The sequence below is a fragment of the Rhineura floridana genome, chromosome 6 (assembly GCF_030035675.1).
Source record: "Rhineura floridana isolate rRhiFlo1 chromosome 6, rRhiFlo1.hap2, whole genome shotgun sequence".
NCBI classification, from domain to species: domain Eukaryota; kingdom Metazoa; phylum Chordata; class Lepidosauria; order Squamata; family Rhineuridae; genus Rhineura; species Rhineura floridana.
The window spans coordinates 127,212,541-127,225,265 of record NC_084485.1 but is presented as its reverse complement, the minus strand read 5'-3'; the positions used below and the strand labels follow the sequence as shown (position 1 = coordinate 127,225,265).

The 12,725-nt window shown below is 45.7% G+C and overlaps 1 protein-coding gene across 7 annotated transcripts in view; it reads right to left on the bottom strand.

Moving 5' to 3' along the window:
• The window catches only part of BCAR3 (BCAR3 adaptor protein, NSP family member), a 117,630-nt gene that overhangs the window by 8,405 nt on the left and 96,500 nt on the right, over positions 1–12,725 (bottom strand). For all 7 annotated transcript variants that reach the window (XM_061633758.1, XM_061633757.1, XM_061633762.1 and 4 more), the window contains 3 exons: positions 11,655–12,097; positions 10,314–10,414; positions 5,369–6,000 (listed from right to left, as the gene is read on the bottom strand). In XM_061633758.1, the coding sequence (XP_061489742.1) occupies positions 5,369–6,000; positions 10,314–10,414; positions 11,655–12,097 (1,176 nt within the window). The remainder of the gene's footprint in view (positions 1–5,368; positions 6,001–10,313; positions 10,415–11,654; positions 12,098–12,725) is intronic.

The window sequence follows — 12,725 nt, the reverse complement described above, 5'->3', positions numbered from 1 at the left end:
GGCATTCAAAGGCTGTCAGCTTGCAGTGGCAATTCATAGAAGACAGGACAAAGGGACGTGCAATTGTTCCATTCAAAAACTTCACAGGGCTCCAGTGTTGTTCATACAGAGCTCCCATTAGGGCTGCCAACTTTTCAACCAGCAACTGTAGCTGCATTTTTAACAGCGACTTTATCTGCAGAACTAAGCAAGTGGCAATACTTTTCTCCATACTGTGAAAGGGTTCACCTGCTGATTTCTACACATCTCGGTGCTTTAAAGTTACAAGAAGCCAGGTTTTTCCCCGGCACCTGCCAACCCCAAGCTTCCCACTTCCTTTCTGTTCGCAATTCCAAATTCCACTGAAGTCCACCACAAACCACACGCAATTCTACTGACAGTTCCTTTGAATCCTCGTTAGGGTGGAAGAGTCACTGAGCTCATGGTTCCTTTCATATCTTAACAATACACTAGATCTTTTTGCAACAAATATTAACATAATATAAACTGACGGTGTTTTTGAAAGTTATATTTTAATTAGACGCTTTGTGCTAGAAAAAAAGTCAAGCAAGGATAACCAAATGTCTAGCTTTCTATTATATACACTTTAAGCTATACGATTTGTTTGAAACACGTTGGAAAATGATAATTAACACAAATTTCTACATTTGACCATAATTCAATAATCCTAGGAGAGATTCCCAAGGCATGGTCTGGAAAAGGCACATGAGGAGGCAATGTCAGGTATCCCGAGGAGGGCCTTGCTGAAGCTACAGAGGTCTAGATGAGAAACTACCCAAGAGGCCCATGTACACTAACCTGAGTTTCATCAGGGCAGATGGCACAGAAGCATAACAAAGAAACTGCATGATTACCTAGTTTAATCTAGAGGGGGGAGGGAAGGAAAGGAAAGGAAAAGTCCAAACAGAAAGGCAGCAATCTATGAGCTTGTAAAGATCAAGTGGAAGTGTTAATTATTGAAGAGAATATCTATCCACTTTCGTTTAATATCCTCCCACACAAATAAAAGCACAGCAGAGTTGTTCCACTAAGCTAAACGAAACAGAGGAAACCTCAAAAGGTGAACTTTATCAAGGCCCAATGTGTTTTAAGCAATATAGCTCTTTTTCAGGGCCGAGTGGGCCCATTTTACCACAACAGCATAAAAAAAAAAAATTGGTTTCGCTACTGGCAGCTGACTTGGTCAAACTGTGAGCCCCGGGGAGGGGAAGAGTCAACTGCTTTGAAAAGCATTGGGCCTTTCAATAAACTGTTTCAAGCGCATCTTTTGAGGCAGTTTGCAACATTCTTTCTAGGCTCACACACGTTCCCCATCTTGCCATAGGGTTACTGAACCCATACAACACTAAATTGAGGCCCTGTGTCTTTGTGCTGGTAACAATATGAAACACAATTAAACCTCACCCATTCAGCTCAAGTCAGCTGGATATAATATAGCCCCCACCTGTAACAAAAGGGGTATGCTGGTGAAAATGGGATATACACACAACTACTGTGATTTGTTCAGTTATTCACCTATACACACTGGAGGTCCTGAGTGAGATCCTCTGGCCTAGTCCCCTCACCATCGCCAGATCAAGAGGCTTACTACAGCAACAGGCCCATGTCAAAGGACAGACAAGAGAAACGTCTGGCAAATTTTACAACATCCACCAACAGTTTTATGAGTCATAATGGCAGTTATATTTTACAGCATTACCAAAGAATCCAGCATCATTCTCATCAGGGACTTTGAGCCCCTCTGGGCTGCAGGCAGGTGGCACTAAGTGTCATTAGTAACATTATCTCCCTCTCCCTAATAATGGGCCTAACACGCTACTTGGCTTAACCAATCTCATCTGGAGACCCTCCTGTGACCGTAGCAAATGTAATGTTGGGAGACAGGCAATTCCTCTAGTGCCCAGTTTAAATTGAACATAAATATAGACTAAGCTCTCAAAGTGGAGTGCTCTAGGTAATGAGGTAGAGTGCAAAAAAGGTCTTCTCACTCCCGAGGTGCAATGGACCACAGCTGATGCCAGCTTGATTTACACAATCCTCAAAGAGACTGTTGATTCTAACAAGCCTGTAATAGCTTTAGCGGGAAGCCATTCAAAGGAGGGTCATTGAATTGATGACAGCAAGAGGGGAGAACTCACAGTGAAGCTGTGTGTAGATTATGCCATTTGACACTTGGGAGGTATCAGGCAGGGATTCAAAGTAAGAGGTCATTTTCACAGAAAGAGTGTGGGAGATGTGCCACAGCACAGAAGACTGCTTCTAATCCCCCTTTCCCAAATAAAAATAAATCTTATCCAGATAACCTAGGGTGATTCCAGACATTAATGCCACCAGCAACAGTCAGTCACCTCTAAACATGAAACAAGAGGTATTTGTGATTGCAGTCGTTTGGAGTGATCACTGCTGGTTTGTACAGCTGTTGCCATGTCCTCCCCCCAACCCATGCTGATCCTTCCAGGATATCTGAATGAGAAGTTTGAAAAATATCATGAAGGAAGAGGCCACACAGAGGATCTAAACAACAATAAGAACTTTACTATAACTAATCATATACAGTACAGAGAACAAGGCCCACAGCATGGTGCTGCTGGTAAGGCAGGCCTGGAACTGAAACTGCCACAGCCTGGTATGGCAAGCCTGGAGGGCCAATACACTACAAAGTTATCAGCATGGTTGATGGCTGCCTTGCAGCACCCAACATGCTGCTTAAAATGGCAAACTGGGGGGCTTACTCCCAAGTATCCCTCAAACTATTGCCAGGAAAACCTAAATTCTTCATTCTTGAAGAAACAAATAGCTCCACCTATTTCAAAGGCAGCTCCGGTAGAGGGCAGATTTAGTATGCCAGGAGCCCCAGGCTCAGCTGCCAGGGAGCCTATGTAGTTATTAGCTGCCTTTGCTGACTTCATCCCAGACCAAATGCATGAGGAACCAAAAGCCACATTTGGGCTTTTTACCAAAACTAAGGAGAGCTCAGTATTGCTACAAGAAATGAACATTATTCCCACCTAGTGCTCTCTAGCGCTTACAGCCTCTTCTGCCACTACAATGCACAAACCATTCCCAGCAGGTCTGTTGAAGAACATGACTACCATCTCTTTGCTGTGAGACATTCTATCTTCTCACAGAATCACAGCCATCTAATCCAAGCCCCTGCCCTCAAGACAGGAAATCTTAAAATTGTCATCAGCCATATCAAACAACATCCAAACGCCCACCGACTTACCCCAACCAAACAATACTCCTGTTGTGCAGACTTGCAGTTAGCTGTTTGCCCAGGGGGGAGAGTTAGCACATCCAGTTCCCTAGTGGCAAGATCAATTCCTTCTGGGCAAGTAACACGCCAGAAACCACTAGCCTTAATCTGACTTTATGTACATAACCACAGTCAAATCGGCAACAACACTGCCTGTTTGGCTGAGCTTAGAGCAGGCAGGGCCAATTCTGGCTCCGTGCTGCCCTCTGAACGCTATCGCCAATGATCTGATTGAAGTTATACAGTTCTGGCTTCTAAATCAGACCTGGAGCCAAACATGCTGCCACTGTACACAGACATGGTTCTTTATTTAGCATGCAGAGGTAAAAACCACTACATCCTATTCTGTTGTGTGGCTCAAAAGGCCTTCACCAAAAATGGGCTTGTGCACCAGTTGCACCCTCTCCTGGATAAGGATGACCACAGTGAATGCATTTCATCAGCTTCTGGTTAAGTTTCCAGGTGCAATTCAAAGTGCTGGTTTGAACTTTAAAGTCTAAAATAGGGGTAGGGTACCTGTGGCCCTCCAGATGTTGCTAAACTACAACCCCCATCATCCCTGACCATTAGCCATGTCTGCTGGCACTGGTGGGAGCTAGAGCCCAACAATATCTGGAAGGTTCTCCACCTCTGTCTTAAAACAATTTGGGGCCAGGATATCTGGAGTCCCACCTTCCTCTGTATAAACTTGCCCATTTCCTATTATCAGAGGCCTGACTCCTGGTACCCCACCCCTGAGAACCAGTGTGGTGTAGTGGTTAAGGTGTTGGACTACGACCTGAGAGACATGGGTTTGAATCCCCATATAGCCATGAAGATCATTGGGTGTCCTTGGGCCAGTCACTGCCTCTCAGCCTCATGAAAACCCTGTTAATAGGGTCGCCATAAGTCGGAATTGGCTTGAAGGCAGTGCACCGCACCCCCCTGCCCTGTCTTCCACGGTTAAGTAGCTGTCAACCAGACCTTGATCATGCAGGTAGCAGTTGAAAACTATTTTATCCGCTTGGGCCTTTTCCTGAATGTTGCTGCTTTTCAATACTGTTTATTCGTATTTTGAGTTATTTGTATATTCTTTTGTTGAAAGACTGTGTGTATGTGTTGCGCTGCAGCCAACTCAGAAGGGACAGGAAGGGGGGAGGCATAAGTTTCAGGCACCTCCGCAGCCAGAAGAAGCAGAGTTGGGGACTGTTGTGTCTGAGCAGGATCGTGTGGGAGGGGGGCAGCCTGCTCTCCAGCCAGTTCCCACGAGTAACGCCCTTTCCGAGGAGCCGAGCGCACCGCCCCCAGTTGATGCAGAGGACTTGTGGGGGGAAGCTTCAGAGTCAGTGCCAGCTCCTCCTTTACCAAGCAGTTCCCAGGAGGATTCCAGTGTGGCACCGCCCCCTGACCTCGAGCCCGTTGCTCGGGAGCAGGTGTCTTTTTTTTTTTAATAATTTTTATTCAAATTTTTCAAAAGACAAACAAAACAAAGAGCAGGTGTCTTCAGATGAGCTGTTGGATGTGCGTCCCGTCCCCTCGTTCCCGTCGCCGCGAGAAACGGACAGGGCAAAGACAGGAATTACGAAGGAGTCAGAGATTACGTTCGAAAACATTTCCTATATAAGCCTGCCGCTCCCAGTGGGGGGGTCGTTGAGTCAACTTCCTTCACACGCTGCAGAGCACGTCTAGAGTATAGTTAGGGACTCTAGTGAGTTAGCGTAGGGTTTCCTATGAAGCGCAATGCCTTTGATGTATCCATTACTCTAATAAAACGAGATTTACTTGCACACACACTCCAGCCTCATTCTTTCGGCTCTGGACGGGACAGTATGGGAGTGTGTATGCATGGATCTATACAGGCTCTGTGGATGATAATAAAGCAGCTTTTATATTATGAGCCATCTTGGCCACACATGGTGGTAATGTGGGATTAAACAATTAAATAAAAATATTCAGAACTTATAATGTTGAAATGCCCAGAATGTGCTCAATTCTGGCTGCTGTATGAGACAGGCCACTAGTCTAGACAATATTCCTGATCTGATCTAACATGGCTATTACTTTTAAAAGGGGCAGTTCTCTTTAGGCTCATTCACATTTTTTTTAAAGAAAGAAAAGAAACAAACAGTTTACCTTGCAGTCCATCTTAAGTATATGCATGGCGATTATCTTTGCATTGTTGTTCGTGAACAGCTCCTTCACCCTTTTCAACATTGCTGTCTCCAAGGGTTTGTTTTCCAACGGAAGGAGCTTTGACTCAAAATCGTTTGGCCTGAAACTAGAGACCATCTCAAGAACAGGCGTGACAAAGACGCTGCTCCCTTTGCTCATCTCCGTCTGGGCCAGGAGTGGCTCCGCAGAGCTCAGTAAAGAGTCACTGTCGTCCAGGATCAAGTAGCTCGTTTCGGAATGCCTGGATGAATGTGTGCCATACTCTTTAGTGGCCAGATGCTCTACAAAGCTGTTCTTCTGGCACAAAGCTTGCTTTGTCACCCCGCAGTCTGTGGGAAGTGCTGCATTCAGTTCACAATAGAGTGCCTCCGAACCGTACAGCGGCCTCAAATAAGGCACTTTACTGGGCTTGGGCGGAGGCCTGGGGTACAGCTGACTGTCAGAACCCCTGAGAGCATCGTTGATCTGCAGCTCAGAGGCGACTCTCCGGAACACCACAGGACTCAGTGCAGGTTCGCTGCCTGTTCTGAAGGCTGGAGACTTTGGACAAGGGCTTGTTTCAGCTTCAGTTCCCCGAGACGGATACCTTGAACCTGGAAGTCAAAGGGGGGGGGGGATGTGGCAGGGTTATGAGGTATCAAAGAGCAAGTAACCAGAGCTTGTCAAAGAAAAGGGGAACACGGAAGAGTCCCAAAGCCTAAAGCTACGTGGTTGGACAAAACGTGGCCAAGAACTGCGACGGCCTTCTCTTCCCAATCCAACAATTTCCACAGGTGACAGATGCGGTGGTATTGGAAGGCCGCAAATGTGACTGGCCTCACAATAACTCACACAACAGCTGATCACAAAGTGATGTCCCCTTCTCAAGTTTTCACATGCTGAAGCGATCTTGTGAAAAGTGCACTGTCACAAAGTTACGCTGGTTTTCAGGGATGTCCAGGAGACATATCAGCAAAATGCAGCCCCAGAGACAAAGGAAATTGCAGGGACAGAGCCTAAAGCAAGTCTACAGGAGCAGGAGATGCCAGCCCAGAAAGACAAGGTTCCAGCTCTCCAAGAAAGGCAAAATTAGACAAAAGAGCAATTAAAATGGCCAGCAGAACACATGAGAGCTAGAAAAACAGAAAACACTCTGTCCTAAACCAGCAGCCTCCAAAGCTAAAGCAGCTTGTACAGCTTAGGCCAGATATCTAAGGCTGCTTGTTAAATACACCCAGCAGCCAAACAGACTGCAGCTGGGCAACTAACAGAAGATGGAAAACCACTGAGTCCAGAAAGTCTTGCCATGGGTCCAACGTGCTGTTCAAGGACGGGGTAAGTTGTGATCTAACAACAGGGAATGCAATCACTACATCCTGCAAAAACTGAAGGGTTGGCATGACTTGGCCTGTATGTTGCTCCATGTTTCAGTACGCCCACCTGCACATCCCCAGTGTTCTCTTCAGAACCTGCTATATTTGCCTTTCCTTTCTTCTCCACTGCTGACATTCAGATTGTAACCTCCTCGGGGCAGAGGCCTATCTTTTTTGCTTGTTTTACTCTGTAAGGAGTCGCATACAAACATCCTGCCTGAAACAAATCAAGGGGATTCATGGAAGAGGTGGGGGCAAGGGGAGCAGGAGGACTTTTCTCCCCACCAAGGATGTGGGGAACTATCATGTATAGCGGGGGGGGAAGCTGGGGCCCTCCAGAAGTTGATGGACTCCCAACTCCCATCAGCCCCAGCCTGCATGACAACAATATTGCGAGGCCAACAAGGTTTACACCCCTGACATATGCCAAAAGTGTACTCAAGTCTCTGAGTGCCGATCACTACGTAGCTCAAACTGCACTACCCATGCACAAGAGGAAGTATTAATAGGCTTGGTGGAACTCCAAGGTTGCAGAGCGGTATCCTAAGGAGTGGGGGCAGGGGGAGAACCCCCAAAAATCCCAGTGGGCACTGAGCTTCCTCAGTGGCCAGGAAATTCTGGCTGACTGTTGGGAGGGAAGAAATGGAAAACCAGAGCTCAGGGGAATGGAATGGAGTATCCTGGAAGAGGGCATGGCTGGCTGGCTGGCACCTTGAGCGGGGGCACTCCACAGTTCAACGTATTGTTGCAGGTCCCACTTTCCCTGTTTGTTATGTAATATAGCCATATGACTGGCCTGCCTCCACTTATTTAATGGGTTAAGGAAGATATTTAGCTGGGTTTTCCATAAGTATTGATGTAGGGCACAATCCCCCCAGGCCCATCTCTCCTCCTTTTTGAGCACTGCAAATTATTCACAGGCAGGATCTCGAGTAAATGTAAAAGCATGGAGAGGGAGGGATGTACAGACTGGTCACTTCCTGTAATGTCCTGGAGCCTGAGATGCTGCCATGGGGGTAGAAAGAAATAGGGTTCTCCTAAGCCAAGTGGGCATCGCTCTGCATGCAAGCACTGCACTCTTGCACAGGAAGCATCATGCCGACGCTGTCTTCAACCACAGAACTTTTCCTATCTGAACATAACAAATCGGCCACCCCCTGGAGCCAATACTGTGCCTTGTATATCTTTCTCAGGTTGCCATTATTTCCTGGGGTAAAATATTTCAGATCCCTTGAATTCTTCCCAATGTTGTATACTTAAGATGCATAGTTGAGAGACAGTGAAGTGGCAGAACTCCACCAATCTGTAGATCCTCCCTCCAAATATCCCAGATATACAAAGCAGCTGCATGGTCACGTCACTCTGTGGTGAGTGTGATCGTATTATAGGCTGTACAGTCAGAAGTGGAAAATCTCCAGGGCTTGGAATAGGAACAGGTTTGTAACTGAATCCGATGGGTAACAGCAGAAACAAGGGCTTATGACTCACTAGGAAGAGCCCCACATTTTGCACGGAAATAACATTTTCTGAGAAGGGAACCTGAGTACACAAGGAGTTATGACAAGAATGAATTTCAAAGCATGGGCTATGCCTTACCCGTAAAGCTAATTGCTTCCAGAATGTAGGAAAATACCCTCAAGGTCTTTAAGAGGCATAGAGGTCCACTCAGATACAGTGCTTTTGGCACAAGAAATTTTTGCTGAGGGTAACTAAGTGGAAAGCAAAGTCCCAAACCCTCCAAAGAGGTATGTACCAAGTCCAGCCAATACCTCCACCTCTTGGTTTGGGTTAAAAACAGTTTTTTTAAAAAATGATGTGCCCAGACAATAAAAAATTTGCACTGTGCTAAAATTCTGCAACCTGTATACATCATGCAAATTAAGCAAAAATTGTCCGATTGCTCTTACTCTGTATAATATATTCTGCAATGATTTTGCTTAACTTTTTCAAATTTGTTGGCCCAGGCCTTATCCCGAAACTCTTCAAAGTGCTGATATTTTATCCCAAGCCAGGACTTCTCTAATTTCAGCTGGAATTGCCCCAAAACTTTCTAGTATTTTTTTAGGGCAGAAAACTTGCTTTAAAAAAGAAACTAAAAAAAGGAAAAAGGAAAACTTAGACATTCTCAGGAAGCTTAAACAAATTTCTCAGCCCATTTTGTCCTTTACAAATTACAAAGGTAATCTGTTGCAGCAAAAACAACAGTCTGGTGATCCTTAAAGGAATAACAACTTTATTGTGGTCTGAGCTTTGATGGGCTAAGTCCACTTGGTCAGATGCATGAAGTGTCACCAGCAGGTTGCAAATTTTATACATACATACAAATGGGTACCAACAGCACCGGCAGCCCAAGTCTGCAAGAGATAGGCATGTCATATAACTAAACAGGACACTAATGAAAATGCGACCCCATCAAACAAGTAAAAAAAGAATAAAGAAAATAAATCAGAATGGGCATGACTTGCTTCCAAACAGTCATGAATTCGTTACCCATTGAGAAGGGGGGCTACATCCACTCTGCCAGAGCCTTTGATGTCTTTTTTCTGCATTTCATCATACACGAACCCGAACAGAATTCACAGGAATCTTATGTATTTATTTACATGCCGTCTTTCTGCCAAGGTGCCCAAGGTAGATTGCAATTTAAAACAGAAGACAATGCTACAAAAACATTCTCATGCCAATTTCAGGAGCTGGCACTTCTAGGCAGATTGCCCTGGGCCTCCTTACTTCCCCGCTCCCAGCAGAAGACCTTAAGGAGCCACAGAGACGGAGGGAGGGAAGGGGGGGGAGGGACGGGGGGGAGGGACTGTCCCCACCGCTTCTCTTCAGCTGCGGCTGGTCCCTCCAGGAGTGGGCAGTTCCTCCTTGGCCTGGGAGTCCTCACTTCTGCCTTCCCTCAGAGAAGGACTGACTGGGAAGAGCTGCCAGTCGCGTTAGGACCGACTGAGGACTTTCCTGCCTACATTTGTGCCCACATTGCACCCAAATGGTTATTCCCAACTCCAACGGTTTGGACAGCAGTTACATGACAGCAACAATACTTATCATATATATAGTTCATATAGTGCTTCCAAGTGTTTGAAGCATCTCACATACATTATCTCAGCTGTGTAAGGTAGTTAGTATTATTGCAGATGAAAGCGAGAGAGAGGAGAGGGGTTCCCAAATGCTCCCTACTGAACTTGCTCTGGAGGCAAGATTTGAACTTGGGACCCCCAGGCTCACAGTTCACTTACAATGCAATTCTAATTTCCTTGAAGGCAAGTCCCACGAGGTTCAAAATTACTGCAGCTTTAGCCACTTATTGATGCTGCTGTTTCCCCAGGAAACACCAATACTTTCCGAGAGGCACAAATAACACCAGTGGTACCACAAAGGAAATTATCTGTCACAAAACAAAGGAAATGAAGGGGACATTGCCAGGACTGGGGAGTCCACGGTGGTCCATTAGTGCAAGACAGAAGTGGGCATCTTCTAAAACACAAGGTCAATGAAGAGCAGTCTAGTGACATCACATTTTGCTCCATACGCACAACTCGGGAGAGACGTACCTATTGGCAGATAGCTTTCTGACTGGTGAGCCTTTAGGGGAAATCTCTTCTCCTGCACGTGGTCCAAACAGGCTGGATGACTACCACTTTTCTCCTTGTTTCTGTAAGGGGGAAGGGGGAATAGCACAATATAATTAAACCCTTTTAAAATTCTGCTTTATGCTTCAGCACACTCCCCACACTCTTAACAACCACGGAGAATTAAGACTATCAATGACTACTAGCCATGATGGTTATGTTCTACCTCCACGATCAGAGGCAGTGTGAATACCAGTTGCTGGGAATTATAAGTGGGGAGAGAGCTGTGGTGTGCTTCCCATAGGCATCTGGTTGACTGCTGTGAAAACTGAATGCTGAACTAGATGGGCCACTGCCCTGATCCAGCAGGGCTTTTATGGTCTTAAAGCTCAGATGCCTTACTCACTGGTGATAGTTTTTCAGAAGGGGAAACTGCTAGCCTGCTATGTGCTGCATTACACTACCACCATGGCAATGGCCAGAGAGTGGTACTGCAGCTACCAACTCAGCAGGGATCAGGTAACATAAGGGTCAAATAGGCTTGACAACTCAGCCTCAGAAACTCATTGCTCCAGCACAGGCTGATCTCCTCTGAGACTGCACATCCCTACTTGCTTGCTTGACCTCTTTGTTACTAGGCCACCAGCCATCTGCCTCTGATTTATGAGCCCAAACCACCAAGCCATGAAAAAGGCTGTTCCCCACACCCACACAAAATTCTCTCTGTCCAACCCACCTCACAGGATTTTATGAGGACAAACGCGACGGGGGAAAGAACAATGAACACTGACTTGAACTTTGTGAGGAAAGGCAGAATATAAATGAATACAGATGTAGTGGGCTAATCTACTTGCAATGGTATTTGAGGTAGCATCATAGGGACAAAGGTGTCTTGATCACCAGAACCTTAAACAGCGAGGGCGCAGGGAGATGGACTTGCAGCAACAGCACTGGGTGGGGATGTTTAACCCTTTTCTGAGCAACGTTTACCCAATAGAAATTACTGTCACAAAGCTACTATAGACTCATGGGGGGGGGAGGAAGATAAGCACAACACAGGCACATGCCTTTCCCCCAAAATAGGGCTAATAGCCAATTTGTTTTGGAGGAAGGTGATAGATTTTGATCAGAGAACAGTTCAGGAAGAAAAGATTATAGAGTCTTTCCCACATGTGGGCTTCCCCCAGTCATTTCAAACTCTCCACGGCTGTTTTTAGGCTTTTAAGAAAAAATGCCAAGAAACCCAACCCTGGATCTTCCATGGAGATCCATAAGTACAGAAGGCTTCACCCACTCCAGACAGGTGGCACAAGATACTCATACCTTAAAAGGTTTCCTCGGACTGAATTCTGCTCCCTGGCCTGGCGATTGCACATATTAAGGCTCAGTCTTTTCGGAGTTTCCATTTTTCCTTCAGGAATGCTGTCCTCCCTTTGCAGGACTGGAGAAACGCCGTATTTTTCCTCCAGGCACCTCAATGGGACAGTCCGGTTGATGGGCTGAAATATAATAGCTCCGCTCTGCATCGATATCGGTCGGCGGTTTCCCACGTAGCACCGAACCAGGCCTGGGATGCTGTCAAAACTTTCATCCTCAAACTGGTATTGAACACGGCAGTAAGCTTCATTGAGTCTCAAGATGGTTTTACTGATCTTGAAGTGCTGAGAGATGTTTTTCCACTGACAGGTAAGGACAAAATTCCCAGGGCTGGAGAGAGAGTCCCTAATCAAGAAATCCCCATCTCTCTGAACAAGGCTTTCAGACACCTTTAAGAGAAATCAGACAGCTTGTTTGAATCAAAATAAGATTACCTGCTATTGGATGTGCATATCAGTTACTTTATTTCACTGAAAGATTCCAAATAAATTGTTTTCATTCTTTAAATTTTCGGTGACAATGCATCATCATCTATAACAAAAGTTGTTGCATTCAAAGAAAATGTCAAAACATTAAAGAAACATCCTACCTAGAGTAACCATCTCCAACCTGGTGTCCTCCAGATGTTTCTGGATTACAACTCTCATAATCCCTCTCTGGGGATGCTGGGAGTTGTAGTCTAACACCACTTTCAGGGCACCAGGTTAGGGAAGGCTGTTCTGAAATATGGCCATATGTCATTCAGAGCTGGGAAAAGTTACTTTTTTGAACTACAACTCTCATCAGCCCCAGCCAGCATGGCCACTGGATTGGGCTGATGGGAGTTGTAGTTCAAAAAAGTAACTTTTCCAAGCTCTGCATGCTCCAGTATATCATAATATCTGACCAATATTCAGCACAGTCAGCTAAATCACATTCCTTTCCACTTTCCTCGGCTTGTCTTATCCAACTCGCCTTTTCCATCTTAGTAATATGCCAGACCACTCTGTCTGTGTTCTAGTATCGTGCTTAGTTTCC